The sequence below is a fragment of the Trichosurus vulpecula genome, chromosome 8, assembly GCF_011100635.1.
Source record: "Trichosurus vulpecula isolate mTriVul1 chromosome 8, mTriVul1.pri, whole genome shotgun sequence".
Classification (NCBI taxonomy): domain Eukaryota; kingdom Metazoa; phylum Chordata; class Mammalia; order Diprotodontia; family Phalangeridae; genus Trichosurus; species Trichosurus vulpecula.
Window position 1 is genome coordinate 205,077,974 of NC_050580.1, and position 19,787 is coordinate 205,097,760.

Sequence of the window (19,787 nt, forward strand, 5' to 3'; positions counted from 1 at the left end):
CAATGAAGTAGAAACAGTTCTCTAATATCACATCTACAGAAGTGTTACATTAAGGGAGCATGGATATACCTATTACCCAGGCAGTTTCTATCAGTGAATGGGATAAAAGTTGAAGAAAGAACAAACAGGAAAAGAGCCCCTTTCTAGAGATCTTATTTTGTAATTAACAAATGATATTGGATTTCTTCCTTAAGTATTCGCCTTAAGAAATCAGAATTTAAATCATGACAATAAAGGCATTTCCACACATGTAAAGGTCTATCCAAAACAAGGCATTGCTTCTATCTTCACTCAATACCCATAAGATGTTCACGAAAATCCCACAAAAACCCATCCCATATTTTCAAATTAAAGTTTTCTAGTCTGCACCACACAATTATAACATGATGCCATTTATTTAACAAGACTCTGAAAGAATCTGAGTCCCCAGATCAAATATATACATTTTAATATTCGAAATATTTACATGGTGGAACCTTTTCACGTTTCCATTTGTTAAGAACAGTGTTTTCAAATGTCCCCTCAAGATGAAAAAATCTAGTAACACAGGGTCACAGTTAAGCTTTTCTAAACAGGTCAACCTGTTTGCTCCCTGGTAAAGTTCTGTCCTACAGTAAAGACAGCCCATGGTATGTCTTTATGCACATCATCAGATTTTTAACCTGGATATGTCGAGGTAAAACAAAGACTCCATTTATGTGTATATATATATTAAAAAAAAAAAGGTAAGCCATACAGTCTCCTTACAATTTAAGCAAAAAAAAAAAAAAAAAGGAAAAGAAAAATTAAGAGTGATCAAAAAATGTGTAAAAGGATGCCAAATTGTTTTCTAAGCTGTTATGTCCAAATCTATTAATGTTTTCTCCTACTTTTCCCAATGTTGAAAATGGCTTCTTTTTTTTTTTTTAAAGAAAAACATTTCTTAAAAGAACTTTTTTCTTTAAAAAAAATTTTTTTTAAAAGATGAGAGGTCATTATAAGGAGATACTAAGTGGAGTTACAATAGCTAAAGCTGATGAATGTAAGAGATAGTGTGCTCTAGAGATTAATGATCAGCCTAAAGAAATGTAAAAAGCTCTGCATGACTCATTGTCCCTTAAGAGAAAAGCTGAAGGAGCCAGCTAAACAGGGGAACCCCATCCTGTTCAACAGAATGCTGCACCATAATAAAATCCCATGCATTGGGACACTGACAATTCAATTGTCCAAGACATTTAGGTTGGCACAATATCACTACTTTCCCTTTAGGATCCTGAATCATGAAATGTTTAAGGCAACTGCCCCTAAGACAAATGAAAGGGGAAAAAAAAAGGAAGACATTCATACATTCACTCGAACTCAAACGCACACAGTTTAAAGAAGAGTGGGTTGCCCACTTGACACATTCTTACATTCTAATTTAAATTCTGTATCTTAAACAGGACTTGCCATTTCTGATCAGTTTTTAAATTAAAAAGGGCATGGGGAGGGAGATAATAAAAGATGGCTGATACTCTTGCAATAAAAAATGATTATCTTGGTTTTCTAACTGGTACAATTCAACATTAAGTGCAATTTTGCAAAAGAACCAGGGAGTCATTTTAATATTTACAAGGAACAAATTAGCAGAACAAGATTATCAGAGAGGCGTTGTACAGTAGCTGCAGCTTATAAAACATACCAGTAATTGTACCTGGTGAGTTATAAAGAGAACCAATGTAGGATTCAGATAACTCTATAACCGAGGGAGAACAGAGGGGTCTTAACAGAGCAGAGGACCAAAAATTTTTTCACATTTTCTACATTAAAAAAAATTACAGATCTCACAAGTGTCTTTGAGGACAGATAAAATTCAAAGTCCTTTGAATGGCGGAAAAGGGGGAAAAATTTGAAATGGAACCTAAATGTAAAAACAGTTTTACTTCACAAGACCAATTTTCTTGGCTTCTGTTTCATATATCAATAATCTCCACATTTTGACTATAAAAACTTCTGCTTCTTCATCTAGTACCTACAAGAGAGAGAAAAACAATTTTTGATTAAAACAAATAATCAAAACCATCTGCAATAATAATGACCAGTACAAGTAATTTTAATGGCCAAATGTGAAGAAGTATGCACTAAAATGTTTTATTTCCAGGTATAACTGAAAGAGGGAAAACTGCCCAAGGGGAACTTGATACTAGAATAAATGTGAAGCAGGATCTTTCCATATATGGTACTTTAATACTTCACTAATTTTATCTCTAATCTCATCTCTGCGGGTACTCCCTTCCACAGACACAAACCACAACTCATCTATAACTTAATAAATGATCTTTGATAGTAGTCATCGTGACCCCAAAATTCATCACCCTGTGGCCAACCTACAAGAACCCTCTTTTCACTGAACCCTGCTAAGGTCAGGCAAGGCACTTCCTCTTTCCAGCTCAGCAGGACCTGCCAGAGCCTGGGCTCTCTCAGCAGAGTGTTTCAAATCTTCATCACGTCATCGGGCCTACACACAGATAGTAAATCACTAAAAAAACAACGATGACAACTTCTAACAGGACACACAACGTGAGAACCGTGGCACCGACAGACTGTAACCATGTACAACTCAGTAAACAGCCAAGAGGGGCTATGGCTGTACAAAACCCTTGCTTTGCATAATTTATATATAGGGAAAAAATGTATCTGTTACAAAGAGAGGCTTATAAAACATCCACGGAAGAAGGGCCGTAAGTACCGCCAAACTGACTGCAGGGTGCCTTGTTAAAAATACTTCATCTATATTGTCTCATTTCCCACCAAATCCACACACACACACACACACACACACAAATGCTATTTTCCATTCGGCTGATGAAGGAAACAGAATAGTTGATAACTTAAGGTAACAATTTTACCAGCAAGTATCTTTTCCTACCTGTCAGTCACAAGGTATTCTTTTTAAAAATTACGCTATCAATCTGCTGACTCTTACTATTTAAACTGAGAAAGAAATTCATACTACAGAAAATGCCAAGCTTACATAAGCACATAATATAGTCAAAGGTCATTTTATTAATACAAACTGGAATTAGAGATAATACAGCAAATTAAAGACTTCAGACAAGATCAAACTTCTTTTGTTTACAGTTCAACATCTTCCCCTTTCAAAACAACTTTTGCTAGAGATGCTATGAAAAGATAAATGTGACAGAACTCAGCATTTTTTCTTCATTTTGCCCTCTACCAGAAGTAATACTGAGCAATAAGATAGTCAAAGGCAACTGAAGAAATAATAACACGTACTCAGAAAAAATGAGGTCACTAAATAAATGAGAAGTGACTGAACTGTATCAGACTAAAACTAATTTTGCATACCATTGCATGACACTACTCAAAAATTTCATCAACTGAAAGGTTCCAATTAGACCAGTAATTCAATCGGGCTTTGTATCAGACAGACGACTAACACTAATAAAAAAGAAATTCCTGACTATAGCATTGTGTAATGATGCTTGAGGCAAATCTGCAAGCAACTTAAAAAGAAAGCTTCTTTGATACAACATATGTCAACAATCAGTGAAATTCATTGTGCACATGATGTTTGAAGATGGAAATTTTGTGATACCAATGAAAGGGGAAAAGTAGGACGTTTATAGATAAGGAGTTTCAACTTACCATGGCAACATCATCTAATATACTTTGTGGTGAACTATGAGCCATAACCTGAAAAGAAACAAAAAACCTTCAGTCTGAAAACTTTGAGAGGGAAAAGATGCTAATAATGATAGGGAGTAAGAAAACCTCTAAAATAATTTAAATGGTTTTCGACTGAATTTAGGGAAACTTTGTAGTATTTGATTTGATGCCCCAGAACCCCACACCTCCTCATTTTATTCTAGGCCAGAGCTTAATGGTGACATAATCAACATTCATGCTTAACATCCACCATGAATATATACTTCATGTCAGGAGGTTTTTAGAAATGACTTATGAATACTTAGCATTCCTTGAAATGCCACTCAGAATAACACATTTTTAAAAACTTAAGTTTAAATCTAAGTATTTTGTAAATATTTAAAACAAATGAAAAAAATTATTCATGAGAAAGTCAAGTTCTTAAAACCTCCACCTGAACAAACTGGAGGAAAAGAAAAATGTCCAAGCCATTAAGTCACAGCTCTGGGAAATCCCCAAGTGGGTATACGGTACTTAAGTAATTAACAGGTGGTAATTAGAAAAAAAAAAACCTAGATTCAGAGGTATCTACTTTAATCAAAACAAAAACCAATAGCAGGCAACATAGTACAATAGAAAGAAGATGCGTCTAGACTTACAATCCTGAGACTAACATTTCTACTATGTCGTAATTGAGCAGATCTCACATCACTTAGAGATTTTCTCTGTATCAAGTTCAAATGTTCCACTAATTTTACTTTTTCAAGACAGGCACTAGAACTGGAATCTAAAGATCTAGGTTTCAGTCCTAGCTCTACTATTATAGAGATATAAGAACTTATGACAAATTCCTTAACCTCTGAAGGTCAATGTCCTAATTTATAAAATAGGTATATACTTGTTATTAACTACACATCACTGGTTTGGAGAACCAAGTAAAAATCTGCGTAAAACATTATGTAACTATAAAGCCTTATATCAATTCAAGTAGTTATCATAGGTATATTTTAATACCTATCAAAAAAATAAACTTCATTTTACTGATCTTTTTTACACTGCAGTACCAACAGATGAAAATAAAAGTCCAGGCTTGCTCCATCCTGATCTCATTATCTAAACAGGTAGACGGAAAAATAAATAGTACTTTTGCCCATGCTATTAATCACAGTCTTAAAGGGATATGCTGCTTTTATTGCAGTAATTGTCTTGTTAATGCAAAATAAAACGTATACAACTATATATGTGCGTGTGTATTTATATACATACATACATATATAATAATGCAAAAAAAAAAAAAAGCACTTAGCACAGTGCCAAGCATGTAGTAGATGCTTAATAAATGTTTACTGACCAATTAATTCAGTGAAACTACTACCAGGTCTATATCCCAAAGAGATCAGAAAAGAGAAAAGGGATCCATATGTACAAAAAAGATTTTGAGCAGTTCTTTTTGTGGTGGGCAAAGAACTGGAAAATAAGGGGGTGCTTATCAAACGAAGAACAAATAATCATTTATGAATGTACTATTATTGTGCCGTAAGAAATGATGGAAGGGGTCAGTTTCAGAGAAACCTAGAAAGATTTATATGAACTGATTCAGAATAAAGTGAACAGAACCAGGAAAACAATCAATACATAACAACACTGTGAAGACAAACAACACAGACTTGGGAACTCTGATCAATGCAATGACTGACCATGATTACAAAGGACGCATGATGAAACATGCTCCCCAGCTCCTGACAAAGGGGTGATAGACTTGGGATGCAAACTGAGATACAGATGTGTATTTTTAGTATGGCCAAAGCAGGAATTTGTTTTGCTTGACTATGCATATTTGTTGCAAGGGTTTTGTTTTTCTTTCTTTTTCCATGGGGTAAGGTGTAGGGAAGAGAGGGGGGGATTTTTGTTAAATAAAATGTCTTTTAGAAAAAATAATAAAACTTGTCTGAAAAGAGAGAACAGTTGTACACTTAATCAGATGTTTTGCAATAGAAGACCCAAAAAGTTTTTGTGGTGAAAAATCACTTGTTTCTCAACTGCAGGTGGAGATACCTCCATGTCTCAACAACATTCCAACAAGCAAGGGCAGCGGATCTGGACAATGCTATAATCACACACTGCTTCCTGCTTCTTACCATCACACAAAAAGAAGGCATAGGGAAGCTTCCAACCACCCTGCTTTCTTTAACCCTCGGTTACATGTGCATTTTTTGAGTGAGCTGTGGGGGTTAGTGGCTAGAATAAGGCTAGAGAAGGCTTACATGGCATACTGGTATTGCTATCGAATGCCTTGTTTTGGCACGGTGGTGACCCTGAGATATCAAAGACAGAGCACAAGCTTGGGCAGGTCCAAATGAACTTGAAAATGCAGCCTTGTTATTCAGAGAAACTCATCACCAGGTTAGCTACAAGGTGTTCAATTTTTCAGCTAGAGCAATTCTTAGAGACCATCTACAAAATCCAAGATGGTTCACCTTAGATCCTTCAAGTCTTGATATAAGGAAGAAAGAGTAAAGCACTAACCTTAGAACAAACAAAATCAACTAACGTGGCTTCTTCTTCACCTATATATTCTATGATTTTCTTATTAATCCATGGTCTAATTCGACGTTCCATTAATGTCTGCATTAGAAAAAGATAAATATTTATCTGAATTGCTTCAACATTTTTATTTTCGATATACCATTTATTGCAGATTAAATATTAGTAGATGGGACCACAAGTAAAATAGTACCTCACTGGGTCTCAGGCTAAAAATGTAATTCGCATCCAACTATGTGAAAATCATATTAAAATACTAAAATTGCAAATAACTTGCTTATGGGTAATTATGACCTACAAACCTAGCTTCTAATAAGAATGTGGGGGGAAAAGGAAGAGAATTACTCATCATACAAAACTAATAATATACTTTGCTATCATTTTCCTCAATGATATTGTGAAACAGTCAAATATTATTCATTGAGGACCTTGCTCCAGCCTATCAATGACTGCCCATTAGAAGAAAAAGTAACCCCTGGGGAACTGTTCCGTTCTCCTGCCCCCACCTGCACTGATCAATTGCTCCCCTGCCCCTAACCCCCACAACTACTCGCAGCTGGATGCTTTTCCCTGCCCCTTGGGCACCTTCACTGGAGCTGGCCCACAGCCTCAGCCCACTGTACACCTTGTGCACACGACAGTTCCAACAGTGACTTGTTGGGAACTAATACCCTGGCATTGCTCCTCTCCTTAGCCTCTCCATCTGCCATGAAGATGAAGCCTCCTTAATTAATACTTCCTCCCTTAATTAGAATGTGAACTCTTTAAGAAAAAGAATTGCCCTCATTTTTCAATTTGTATCCCTAGTTTTTGGCAGCAAGCACTTAATAAACATTTTTTCGTTTCATTCCATCCTTGAACCTCTCTTCTAATTTTCTTCTCCAGTGAGAACAAATGTGGATGTGCACATACACTTCCACTTCTCCTTCACAAGCTGTGGAAAGACTATTGAGAAGCTAAAGTACTACCTGAGAATTTTCTACCTGACCGCCATCCTCACAAGCATATATTTAGCATAATATATATGAACTATGTCATCTTCTCTACAAACACTACTAATCAAAGCCAAACATAAGCATAATAAAATTTAAAAACTACAACTCACAGAATCTACAATAGACCAATCGAGGGGATATGCAAAGAGCTCAGGTTTAGCCGTCGGGATTTTCTCAATGAGACTTTTGATATGTTTGCGCTTTTCTTCTGTGTTAACAGTGCCTTTGGTGGAACTTTTATCATCTTCACCATAATCTAAAGGAACAAGTTTCCTTTTCCGGGGCACATCATCACTGTCTTCATCCTCAAATTTGTTGAAGACGCTATCCACAGGGAGCTTCTTTCTCTTTACAGCATTAGGTTGGCCAGGACTATTAGAAGCACCTAAAGTAAAAGGATGATTTAGTAATCCTCCAGGAAAAACACTTTCAGTTATCATCTTATTTAGAACCTGCTATCCCTGAACAGTAATACATACTATCACAGCCTGTCACAATTCTCACAGACAGATCCAAATACAGAAGGGCTATGACATGGATCCCTCTGGCCATCAGGTAAAATCCATGCACCCCTTCTCAGAGAGTTTTCAAATAGAAAAAATAGAAAAGATTACAAGGAAACCAATTCTATCAAAATATTTAAAACACCAATTCAGAGACCCCAGGTTAAGAAGTCCTGTGCTTAGGAGAAAACTTATTACTCACAAGTCCTAGATAATGATAATTTTCATTTCTCTATAGATGCCCAAGTAAAACTATGAAAATAGCAAATTAGAAACGCATTTTGCCAATGTACTTAAAAAACGATTAACCACCTCCAATCAATTAATTTAGCCTAGGGTAAAATTCAGAAGTGGCGCTGATATTCTTAACTTGATCCTAAAAGACCAAAAAGAAAACCAGCATACCCAGTTTAAGACTTAATCCTATTTTTGGCCTATGTTCCTCAGGCTGCTGTTGATCAGGAGAGTTTTCATGGGGGATGATAATGCCACAGGGAGACTCATCCCCAGGAGTATTGGGAGTTGCATTGCCACTAGCAGATGAGACTGATGGGGCTGAGCTGATGGGCCGCAAGGTTGGTTTAAGACAAGGTTTTTGCTCTGGCTCCTCCTCTTCTTCCATGGGTTCTTCTCGTTTTTCTTCTTTCTCTTGCTTTTCTTCTTCTTCTTCCTCAGACTCTGGCTCCTGCTTTATTTGTGGCTGCCTGCGCCTTTCAGCTTCTTGTTCCATCTATAACCAAGTAAAAACTGGATTACATGAATGAACTGCAATAGCATGGAAATCAAATTCTCTTCTTCCCCCAAACGATGGAACGTTTGAGGGAAGAATTTTCATTAAAAAAAGCAATCACTTTCTGTATTAGATAATCTGAGAATACTCACTCTGCACAAAGAGTTATGCTAAGCATTGCACAAAATGTTATAAAGCATAAAGTACCTCTTTTAGTATGGTGCCTTTGAAAGGAAGACAAAGCAATTATGTTTTCAAACTTTCATTTAGAAAATTAATGGAGAAAATGACCAAAAGTATTAAATTCAGTGATCCATACATTATAATAGCACATATCAACTGAGCTATCCATGATTATGTTCTTGCTTACCAAGGATCTAGAGTTATCAGAGTAACTCTACATATAATGAATACAACCAGATATGCTGGATGACTCTGTTAGATAAAAATAAATCATATTATACAAAACTTGATACAAATGATTTATAGGAAATCCTAAAGGTATAACAAATAAATATATCCCAAGAATAGCAGAATCCTTTCAAAATTTCTCTGCAAAATCACCTAATATGTACCATTTTTGTGGATCACATTATGAATTTTTAAAAGCCAATTTTTACAAATGGAAATTTAACTTAGTTTTTAGAAACAAACATTTAGACGTGAAAGAAAGACATAGTAACCTCTATTTCCTCCTCTGTAAAATGAACTATATAACAGTTTAATTACCTCAGAGGGAAGTGTTTTTTTAAGTCTTAAAGTGCTACATGAGTTCTTACGATTACTGCAAAGAGTACAACCTGAAACATCACTGTTAACCAGAAACTGAATTCAATCTTAGTTGATTTCACTTAGTGAGGAAACACTTAAAATAAATTTTCTTTACTCAAATGTTCCAGTTTATTTCTTACTCTTTGGAGCTCTGCATCTGGGTCTGGATGTCCTTCTGCCAGAAGACGCTGTCTTATTTCTTCTAATTCCTCCTTTTCTCTCTTCCTATCTCGTTCATCTGCTTCCATTTCTTTCTCTCTGTCACGCAATCTTTTCTGAAGTGCACTACCCCTATAAAAAAGAAGAGTCTCAATGCATTAGGTGTTTTTTCTTCCAAAGCTAATAAGCAAATAGTGGAAAGAATGTTTCCAAATAACCCTTTTTTCCAAATAAAAACAAAGGATATGTTCCTGAGCACAAGGGCCATAGCTTAAAAGTTCTCTGATATTTCCTAACACACCTAGATGAGTCCCAACACATATTAATAGTTATTCACTGACAACCATCATCAAGATTATGATTATTACAAAAAAATAAGCCAATCTGATTTTTAGAAAGCAACAACTAGTATGGTTTTCAGTCATCAGTGAAAAAGGGAACATCTCTTGTTTATCTGACTAGGTATATAACATATGATTCTACTTGCCTTTGACTCTAAGGCAGAACACCAATACTATGAAAATAATCAGTAGTTTTGAAGAGCCTACAACCTTAAACTTACTGCATTCTTATTAATAGAGTCCTCACAACCTTACTTGAATGAAGCTTTTCTTCTTGGGAATACTCCCAGAAGGAACTGGCTATGGAGGACAGAAAATGGAAACAGTGGATAAATAGAGTAGCTACCCCAATCTTGTAATACCATTCCTACTTTGTCCTGATTCTACTCTTGACTATAACTGACAACATTACTTGCATCAGTAACACGACAAACATCAAACTCAAATGCATCATCATCATACCATTATGGATTACAATCAATAGTGTTCCATCTGCTACAATGAACAGTAATCAGGTTAAAAGTGTAAAATGTCTGCTACTTTCTTCCTTTCATAAGAGAAGGGAGACCGTGGGTTGCACAATGTTGCATATAATAACAGAGATGCTCCTGGTTGAGATGTCAGCAAATAATGTAAAAACCAAAAGGCATCAATAAAACATGTTAAGAAATCTGTCAAATACTCTGAATTATAGGTCAGAAAGTTGGCTGTCAATGCTACAGAAGGAAGTCCCCTGATGTTTTATGGGCAAGGGTTAAGATCCTGCTTCAGGTTCCACAGGCAGGCAACAGTTTTCCGCATGGTTCCTATGATCAAATTTTTCAAAACCTTAGCGTCAGAGGTCTGTATGAATCCCTAGATTTCCCTGGGAAAACAAGGCTCATTTTTATTAATTTTTAAGTAGTTGAAAGCATAATGGTTATTCAAGAACATTACTTACCTATAATATTTAGGATCATCTCTGTCATCATCATAATCTTCCAAAAATTCTTTTAGTCGTTTGGCTTCTTTTGCCTTCAAAATAAAACCACACATACACATATACAATAAAACCTTTAAAATTACCATAAGACCTCATGGATCTAAATTAAATTTAATTCTGACTAGGTCAAATTAAATTACATTTTTTTTCTAAATTCTGAGTCAGCCCAGAATATGCAAGGTGACAACCAATGAAATGAGAACCATTCATGATATCACCCCAAAATCTCTAAATACATACTCTAATAACTTTATTATGAGAGAAATTGTTGAAGCTATAGGGAGCTTAGCTAAATACAGAGCTGGGCATCAAAGTCATTTGTAAGGGGTTCATTTGAAAATAATGCCCAATAATTTTACCAATAAAAAAAGAGTTTACACTTTGAATCATACTTTGATTTCTTATTGCTACCCCTATAATTTAAGGTACAGGGTGTCCCAAAAGTCCTAGTGCAGTTTTAAGCTATTAAAAAAACTTTACTAGCTTAAAACTGCACTAAGACTTTTGGAACACCCTCTATAACAGACAGAAGCACAAGGTGGAGATAATATAAGAATACTTTCCAAAGAAGAAAATAAAAAAAGTAATATAATTTCAGCAAAGAAAGAACACATGGAACACACTAGTGATGCAATTAAAACTTTTTTTAAAAAATTCAAATATTTTACTTTTAAAAGCTCCATGTATCATAAACCCTTTGGCATTAGATTATCTAATGAGTTTAAATCCAGGACATAGTGTCTATTTTTATGATTGCCTTACATAGTATTAAAAAAAGTAGACAGAATATATGAACTCCAAAGCCAGAAAAGGATACCGTATCACCTGCAGTTACAGAATTCTAAGATATCACAAAATCTCTTTTGTTGTACCAGAATTTTTTCTCAAACCTGACAATGAATAAAAAGTGCCAAATGGGCATATCAGTCTTGACTATAGAGAAGCTCCTATTTAATGTCCCTGGGTACATATGCTTACCATTTCTCGTCGTCTCTCTTCTTCTCTTTCAGCCTCTTTCTCATATTCTCTAGTCTTCTTCCGTTCTCTGATCTCCCAATTCTTAAGTCGCTAAAGGAAAATGTCAGAAGTATTAAAAAAAATAACACTCCAAGAATAACTTTGTCCTTGACTGTGACAGAGTGAACCCCTCAGCAGCAGAGTTAAGAAAAAGGAACCCTGGCTCCTGTTACCTCTTGATAAGCAGCTTCCTTCTCCCGTAATTTCCTCTCTAGCTTTCGCCGTTCATAAGCATCTTCTTCATCTTCTTCCCGGTCTCTTTTCTTGTCTTTTTCTCTCTCTCTTTCTCTTTCTCTCTCTCGTTCTCGTTCCCGTTCTCTTTCCCGCTCACGCTCCCGTTCTCTCTCCCTCTCCCTCTCCCGTTCTCGTTCACGGTCTCTGCTCTTCTCTCTACGTAACATGTAGTATAAAAATCATTCTCATTTCTTAAAAAAATAGCCCAACAGCGGAATAGTTTATATCATGAGAAATGGCTGGTGCTTAATTTCTAATGAAATCTATTTTTACTACTTGACTTCATCAGGAACGCTGATGAAGAGCTATATTCTTGGATCATATTCTAATCAATGAGTATTCTATCAGCATTCTTCTTGGTATTCCAAGACTTAAAGTTGATATTTTTGGTATGGACCTTTGATTCATTCAGGGTAAAGGGAGTTCCTCTGAGGAAAATGCTTTTAACAATGCAAATCTGCAACAGTTCTGCAACTTATAGTTTTACTGAGTCACCTGAGCACTGAGAGGTTAAATGATTTGTCAACGATCACTCAGAAAGTCTGCGCCAGAAGTGGGTCTTAGAAATAGGTCTTCCTCACTTTGGCACAATTACTAGCTGTGTGACCTTGGGCAAGTCACTTAACCCCAACTGCCTTGCCTTCCCCTCTCAAAAAAACAAAAATTAAAAACTAAAAACTAAAAAATTAAAAAAAAAAAAAGAAATAGGTCTTCCTCATTCTGAGGTAATATCTATCATACCATCACATATATGCATATATGCATTATTATTTCATATCGTTAAAAGCAAATCAGTATATAAGAGAACAAAATAACTTACTCGGTAATACTGTACATGGAAGATCCCAACCAGCAGGACAGTATATTATACTAACTCTATTTAAGATTATACGATTCAAAACTACATGGGGCATTAGAGATCATCTGGTCCAGGGGTGTCAAACTCCCAGCCCACTGACTGTGGCCTGAACCAGATTAAAATGTAATTGGGAAATATAAGTAATTTTATATTTACAAAAATAATTAGGAATACAATATAACAAAGATAAGGTTAATTTGTGGTTTTCCATTTGAGTTCGACATAACTGTTCTATTCCACTTCCATAATTTTACAAATAAACTTGAGGCCTAGAAAGTACAAATAACTTGCCAGAAAGGTCACCAAGTTGGTAAGGAACAGAGATGGAACCTTAGGTCGTCTTGGACCCTAAATCCAGCCATCTTTTTACTATTGATTCTCTTATGAATATTGGTTGTATCTCTTTATTTGGTTGACAGTATGATTAGTTTAATGATGATATTTTGCATATAAATAATAGAGTAGAAGAGTAGAAATGAGCAACTTAAATAGTAAATAAGCCAGACTACAAAAGTGCACTCCTATTTTAGGAGACGGAAGGAAACAATAAAAACAAACACATCCCACCCCCTCCCCAAAATTTAATAAAGTCAAAAAACATACTTTCGTATTATGTCTGATTTTTTCAAACTTCATTTATACCAATAGGATAGCCTTGAAAATTACTCTGCCCATCAAATGAGGCACTAAATCAGGAGTGGGGAACCTGTGGCCTCAAGTCTCCAGGTTCCCCACCCCTGCACTAAATTATCAAAAGTAGATATGACTCAGTATAACAAAGCTGGTAAGTTCAATATAAATGAACTTTTGAGTGGAGGGGGGAAGTTCTGCTTAACCCTGAGTTGATAAAAGTCAATTAGACAAAATATCTTAATATGAAAACACCTTTGTTAAGTTTTTACTATGAAAATCTAGAAAGACATCACAATTTTCCTATCTAAATAAACTACTTATGCCTCAAAACAGATAATGTAGCTAAAAGGTTCTGTGGGTCTCCTTAAATCCTAGCTTGTAGAAGAAACTAAAAACAGTATTTTAAAAATAATCAGCAACTATATATTCTCGTAAGGCTTAACAGCTCAAAGCCACAAAATGACATTAACCAAAATTAAGCTGTAACTTGGTCTAATAATGCAGCAGAAGGTAAAGAAACAATACTTCTGACTTACGCTACAAGGTAAAATTACCACAAATTTTAAATTATAACCCAACTGTTTTACCATAATAGAAGCTGGTTAAAAATAAATAACCTTGTTAGAAATCCCTTCTTATTTCTCTTGGAGCTGGGTATGATAAAAAGAGGCATCACGAATGGAGAAAGTAAATGACCTGATGTCAGGAAGACCTGGAGTTCAAAACCCACCTCTGACTGGCCATGGGTATCTCTTTGAGCCTCAGGCAACTTGCCTGTGAAATACCACACTAATATATCTAAAGACACTTAAATTTGTATCTTCTCATATAGATATATGAAAAAGAGCTAATGGATGATCTCTTTACAATATAAAAAGAACTGTGAACATGGTAGGGATGTATTATACAGAAATCACTTTCATCCCATTCTTATTTCAAGATCCTAGGTACTTTGCATGTGCTGTGTTGATCTGGGGTTATTTTATGCATTTAGAAAGATTCGATTTGTATCATTTAACTTTTCATTTATTGCAATAGCTAGACCAGCTGAAGTGTTGAGTTGTAAATCAATAGAAAGAGAACTGCTACTGATAGTAGGACAAAGAAATACAGGGAGCTCAGCTGTAACTAACCTCTCCTTTCCTATCTATATTACATCACTATTGCTTTATACAAGGTAGATGTTTAATAAATGCTTGTTCAATTGAATTAACTTAAATAGCACAGTATTCAGTTCTTTTGTCAAAGGGATTAACTTTCTTCATGGATAGGTGACCAAAGAAGATACTTCCTTCAGGGTAACTGTTGACAGAATTCCCTGAAATTAGGTTGACAAAGCATTATTTTAATAAGCTTTTAAAATGTGAGAGATCATAATGAAGGGGAAACAGAAGTAAAAATCAAGAAATCTGAATGTCTCAGTTCTTTCACTAATGAGGTATGTGATTCTAGAATGTTCAATTTCTCAGCTTCCTGACCTGTCAAATGAAGAGTTCTAACTATATGATTCTAAGACAACAAATTCAATAGCTCAGGAGCCATATCTACCTATTTTTATTTTATTCTAGCATCAGCTAAGCCAGTAACAAGCTACCTGAGCATGGAATAAAGTAGTTCTGCCCTGAATTACAATTTTCTAATAAGTAAAATGAGTGGATGACTTTTAATATATTTTTTTCCAACTCTAAAATTTTTAAATTCAAGATAAACAATTTTGTCATACACAACTCTTCTTTACTAGTGGGATACGGTAACTTGTCATTTGTTCCTCATATTAAAAAAAAACAATATTAGTTCAATGGATAAATCTCTAAAATTCTTAAAGTCCTCCCAAAATAAGCAAATCAATGTAAAGATACTCCATAGTCTGATCACCTCTGGAAAAAAAAAATGTGTGTTACAATGTAGCACTTAAGATGAAAGCTTATTCTCTAGTTTCTGAGTATCAAAGCACTGGGAATATGGTAGAAAAAAAGTAATGCAGAAACTCTTATCAAGTGGTTATTTACACACGTATGTGCACATATACATATGTGTGCACATGATCTGCACACATATATAATATAGAGGCACTTCATCAATAAGGCAAGACTAGTTGTATATCCAGAAGTTGTGATGGTGGCCATTCACAAGGGGTTGGAGGGGATATTGCATGGCCAAATCCACTTTACAGCCAACTATATACGTTGTGATATATTAAAAAGGTAGCCAGACTAAAGACGAGTTTGTGGCTATGTAAGAATCCACCTTGCTCTGAACTTAACTAGCCCTCTTAGAAGATCAAATCCATGACTTGGGAATCATTAATCCAAGCTCTGAACAGAGAACAGTAAAAAAAGCTAAAACCAAAAAGATGAACACAATGTACCTTTTCTTCATAGCATCAAGAAAACACCCACCAGTGCTGAGAGTTCCGAGGGACTTACCGTGATCGACTCCGATCTTTGTTACGGTCTGAGCTCCTTTCCCGGTCCCGGTCCCGATCTCTCTCTCTATCCCGGTCTCGGTCTCTCTCCTTCGTCCGGTCTCGGTCCCTATCCCGCTCTCGTTCCCGCTCCCGTTCCTTCTCCTTTTCTCGTTCGCGTTCTCTTTCCCTTTCTCGTTCCCGTTCTCGCCTTTCTCGTTCCCTTTCACGTTCCCTCTCTCTTTCTCTCCGTTCTTTCTCAATTTCCTGTCTCTCTTTCTCCTTTTTGCCTTTCTCTTCTTCCAGTTTCTAAAAACCAATAAAAGAACTTTCAGAATTAATTCTTTAGCTGAGGGATTCAGATTTTTCCCGGCGCAACGCCCAATAATGGGAATGGATGCACCAAAACCAGTAGTGCTTTAACATTAGATATTTAACATGTTAACATTTTATCTATAAATGATAAATCAAAGTGCAGCAATCACAAGACTAGAATTCGTGCAAAAGCATAGAATCTAAACAGACCGGCAATCCCCAACCTTGGATGCTGGGAGACTGTTTGAGCGTGGCCGGCCTTTTAATAAGTACATAATGGCTACACTGCAGATAAAAAGCGTGGTGGTTCAAAGCTGAGACAAAAGTCTCCAGAAATACAATGAATCACTCGGCACTTGACTACAACTGTCTTTTGTGCAAATAAATAACTAGAAAGCAGTTTGAAAAATAGGAAATATGAATTGTAACCCCAAAAAACTCCCAACCCAGGAAAAACTACCACTTGGGGGCTTTGAGGAAAAGAGTAGCAATGATTCATCAATACTGCTACAAAACAACCAGAACAGTTTACTGTCCTCTGGTTTTCCCACCCTCCAGAAAGCTATCTAGCTAGATCCACGCAAGAGCTGTACTATATCTACTTTATTCCCATCATTACAAGATGGACAGCCCACCAAGTATCAAAAAGGTTGGAAATCACTCACTTCAAACACGGCTAAAAAGGGTTATTTGCTACAGTTTTATTGAAATGTATATAAACTGTATTTTTCCATTTAATAAAATAAAAAGCAAAGCAACATATCTATGCCCAGAATTCCTATAAGACAATAAAAATACATCAAGATAATGACAAATCCATCCTTGGAAGCAATTGTTGTGTGTTAACTTACAGATGCTGTGCTAGGACATGGACCGCCAACACTGGATTAACCTTGCCTATAAGCTATGTTTCTGGGAGGAAGAGCAAGTACATGGTTCACAAATAAACCAAATAACAAAGACAAAGTTTGTCAACCTGAAAGATTGCCAGTGCACCACACGGTTTTTACACATACTCAGCAGAAAAAAAAAAAACCCCAAACAGGAAAAAAAAAACCACGTTTATCCCTTTGGCTCCATGTTTAGTGCCACTGCAATGAAATGAAAACTTCAACAATAAATGTGCATTTTTCTTTTCTTCATCATGTAAAGCATTTAAAACAACTTTAAAAAGCAATCTTACCTGCTAGACACTCTTCCCTCTTGTGCATGGATCAGAGAACTGACAGAGAATTATGAAATAAAGCTAATTCACAAGGGATCAATCTATCCAGCTACTGGGCCAGTCTGTATTTAATGTGAAATACAGGCAAACCCAGCACCGAATACATTGAGATTACAAAAGGAAGAGAATAAAAATGGCAGAAAGCTGACAGAGACAAACAAAACTAAAATCCTATTTAAAGGGGCAAGGAAATTCATCCTTTAAAAGCTCCTAATATCAAGTCTTAATTTACAAAATGGGGCCAGACTACATGAAAACTTTGAAAGTAAACTTACCTCAATTTCATATAATTATATAAAGAAATGTGTTGAATACTGAGATGAGGGATACTTACAGATTATTTTAGCTGTTCCAATAGTAATTTCTTTGGTAGCATTCCTGGATTTTTCTCCTCAAAGCATACTTTATTCAGTGTACTAATTCTTTCTTTAGTGTACCTTTTGGCTTATGTAAGTTAGGCTTAGTTTTTTAGGGCTCATTTCAAAAGTTTTCTTCTTGCAAAGCCAATGAAAGAACAGATAAATCTAATTTATAAAAGATATTTATCTAATGGAGTTCTATAAAGATAAAAGGTCTAGAGAAAAATGAAATGGGGCTAGGAAAAGAAACATGGACGTAGGAAAGGAACAGAAAAGGAGAGGTAAAAGAATCATCAATCTTACCTTGTGTTCTCTTCAGACTCGTCCGTGCTGTAAATGGACGCCCCCTGCCACGCTGATTACCCTGACAGTCTGTGCTTATTTAATAAACTCATACCAAAACATGCAAAGGTTCACTGTGCTCATTACTTTGTCACTGATGTTCCAAAAGACCCCTTTAACCATACCACCCAAGTAAAGGAACAACCATTTTTTAATCTTTTTGGAAATCCAAAATAGTCCCCAATGAAATATGTCTAAGGCAGTAATATGCCTGACAGCTTCTCAAACTCTGAAGCATGTATATTTTAGATTGATTTTTTTAAACCACATGATTTTATCATAATATACTATTGACATGACAGGGCTTATTTAACAAATCAACGATGACAAAAAAAAAGGGGAGGGGGAAACCACACACACACTTCTATAACATTTTCACTCTTACTTGGTCCCCAAACTTGAATGCTGAACTCTGCCAAAAAAGACTCTTATTTCCCCACTTTTTCATTCCCAAAATTAATTTTGGGAGAAAAATAACGTTTCTTGTCATATTCATAGTTGCCGAATAAAGCACTACAAAAGTGAGGTAGGGCTAAACACAACAGATGACTTGGATTTGTGGGGTTAAACCATTTCACCAAATTCCAACTTTGAGTTTTGAAAAAACAAAAACAAAAAAACCCACAACATGACTATGTGAAGAAAAAAACACTTATTAACATTTTACTGCTGAGTTACTGGCTACTCAGTCCTAGGGGAAGAGCTAGTACCATCTTACAGCTTAAACATTAAAATACATTTCATGCAGAATTTGCTTTTCATGGTCCATAAGCATCACCTTCAAAACCAGAAAACATTCACAGATGCGCTAACATTGAGAAGCTTTTGTAGGCAAGGCTTATAAAAGGGATTTACTATTGCACAAATATTCATTTCCAAGCCAGTTACCCCTTTGCATATTTTTCTGAGGGGGCATCCATAAATATAATAAAAAACAGAAGCTCATACTTACATCCTATTCCTTGTTACTTTCCAAGCTGAGAGTTTCATCTTGCATTAGTCACCATATGATCTCTATCATAATGGTGGGGGTCAATGAATAGATTAGCTTTATGGGAATTTACAGTTCTTCCATGCATCTAAATTTTGGTAAGTCTGGTAACCACTGACCTACTTTTAAAATTTTCCCCCTCTCAAATTAAATCTATGCAAATAATAACCCTTAAATTTAGCTCTAAATCAAACTGTTTTCTTCTGATTAAGCTACACAATTGCCCACAGAAATACACTAAAATGTATGTTATCCTGCTGCCCCCTTGAATTGTTATAAATCTTGAACCTGATGTTTAGGTTGAAATTTATGGAAAACAAATATGACTGCAGAGCAATCATTAAATAACTGAAAAACTAAACATAAAATGTACAGGACCACTTTAATGTGGTACTGGTCTTTGGTTCTTGTTTTCTATCTATATATATATATTATTCCTACTATAAATAGCATTTTTAATGAATTCTAATGTAATGTTGATTTTAAGTGGTCTTTTTTTCTTTTTGGATTCTGCAAAAAGTCTAGTTTGGTATAAAATGCAAAAACAAGAATACTACCTTGTGTGTGTCTCTGAATTTACTGATCTCTCGTGATATCAGGTCTCTTTTGTCTTCTTCCATTTCTATAGCGTTTATGTCTTCCTAAAAGACAAGGGGGACAGGAGGGAAAAAAGAATGAAGGTCAATCAACATCAATACAAAGAGACAAGAGAAAAGTCGAAGGTTAGAGGTTTTGTACCAGTCTTGTAAGAGAAAA

The 19,787-nt window shown here is 35.5% G+C and overlaps 1 protein-coding gene across 6 annotated transcripts in view; it reads right to left on the reverse strand.

The window, feature by feature from the left end:
* Window positions 1–950: 950 nt before the first annotated feature.
* RBM25 (RNA binding motif protein 25) overlaps window positions 951–19,787 on the reverse strand; it is a 44,609-nt gene continuing 25,772 nt past the window's right edge. For all 6 annotated transcript variants that reach the window (XM_036735534.1, XM_036735532.1, XM_036735536.1 and 3 more), the window contains 11 exons: window positions 19,589–19,672; window positions 15,822–16,108; window positions 11,843–12,059; window positions 11,631–11,720; window positions 10,611–10,684; window positions 9,311–9,461; window positions 8,075–8,399; window positions 7,277–7,551; window positions 6,154–6,252; window positions 3,628–3,675; window positions 951–1,990 (listed from right to left, as the gene is read on the reverse strand). In XM_036735534.1, coding sequence (XP_036591429.1) covers window positions 1,898–1,990; window positions 3,628–3,675; window positions 6,154–6,252; window positions 7,277–7,551; window positions 8,075–8,399; window positions 9,311–9,461; window positions 10,611–10,684; window positions 11,631–11,720; window positions 11,843–12,059; window positions 15,822–16,108; window positions 19,589–19,672 — 1,743 coding nt within the window. In that variant the 3' untranslated portion in view covers window positions 951–1,897. The remainder of the gene's footprint in view (window positions 1,991–3,627; window positions 3,676–6,153; window positions 6,253–7,276; window positions 7,552–8,074; window positions 8,400–9,310; window positions 9,462–10,610; window positions 10,685–11,630; window positions 11,721–11,842; window positions 12,060–15,821; window positions 16,109–19,588; window positions 19,673–19,787) is intronic.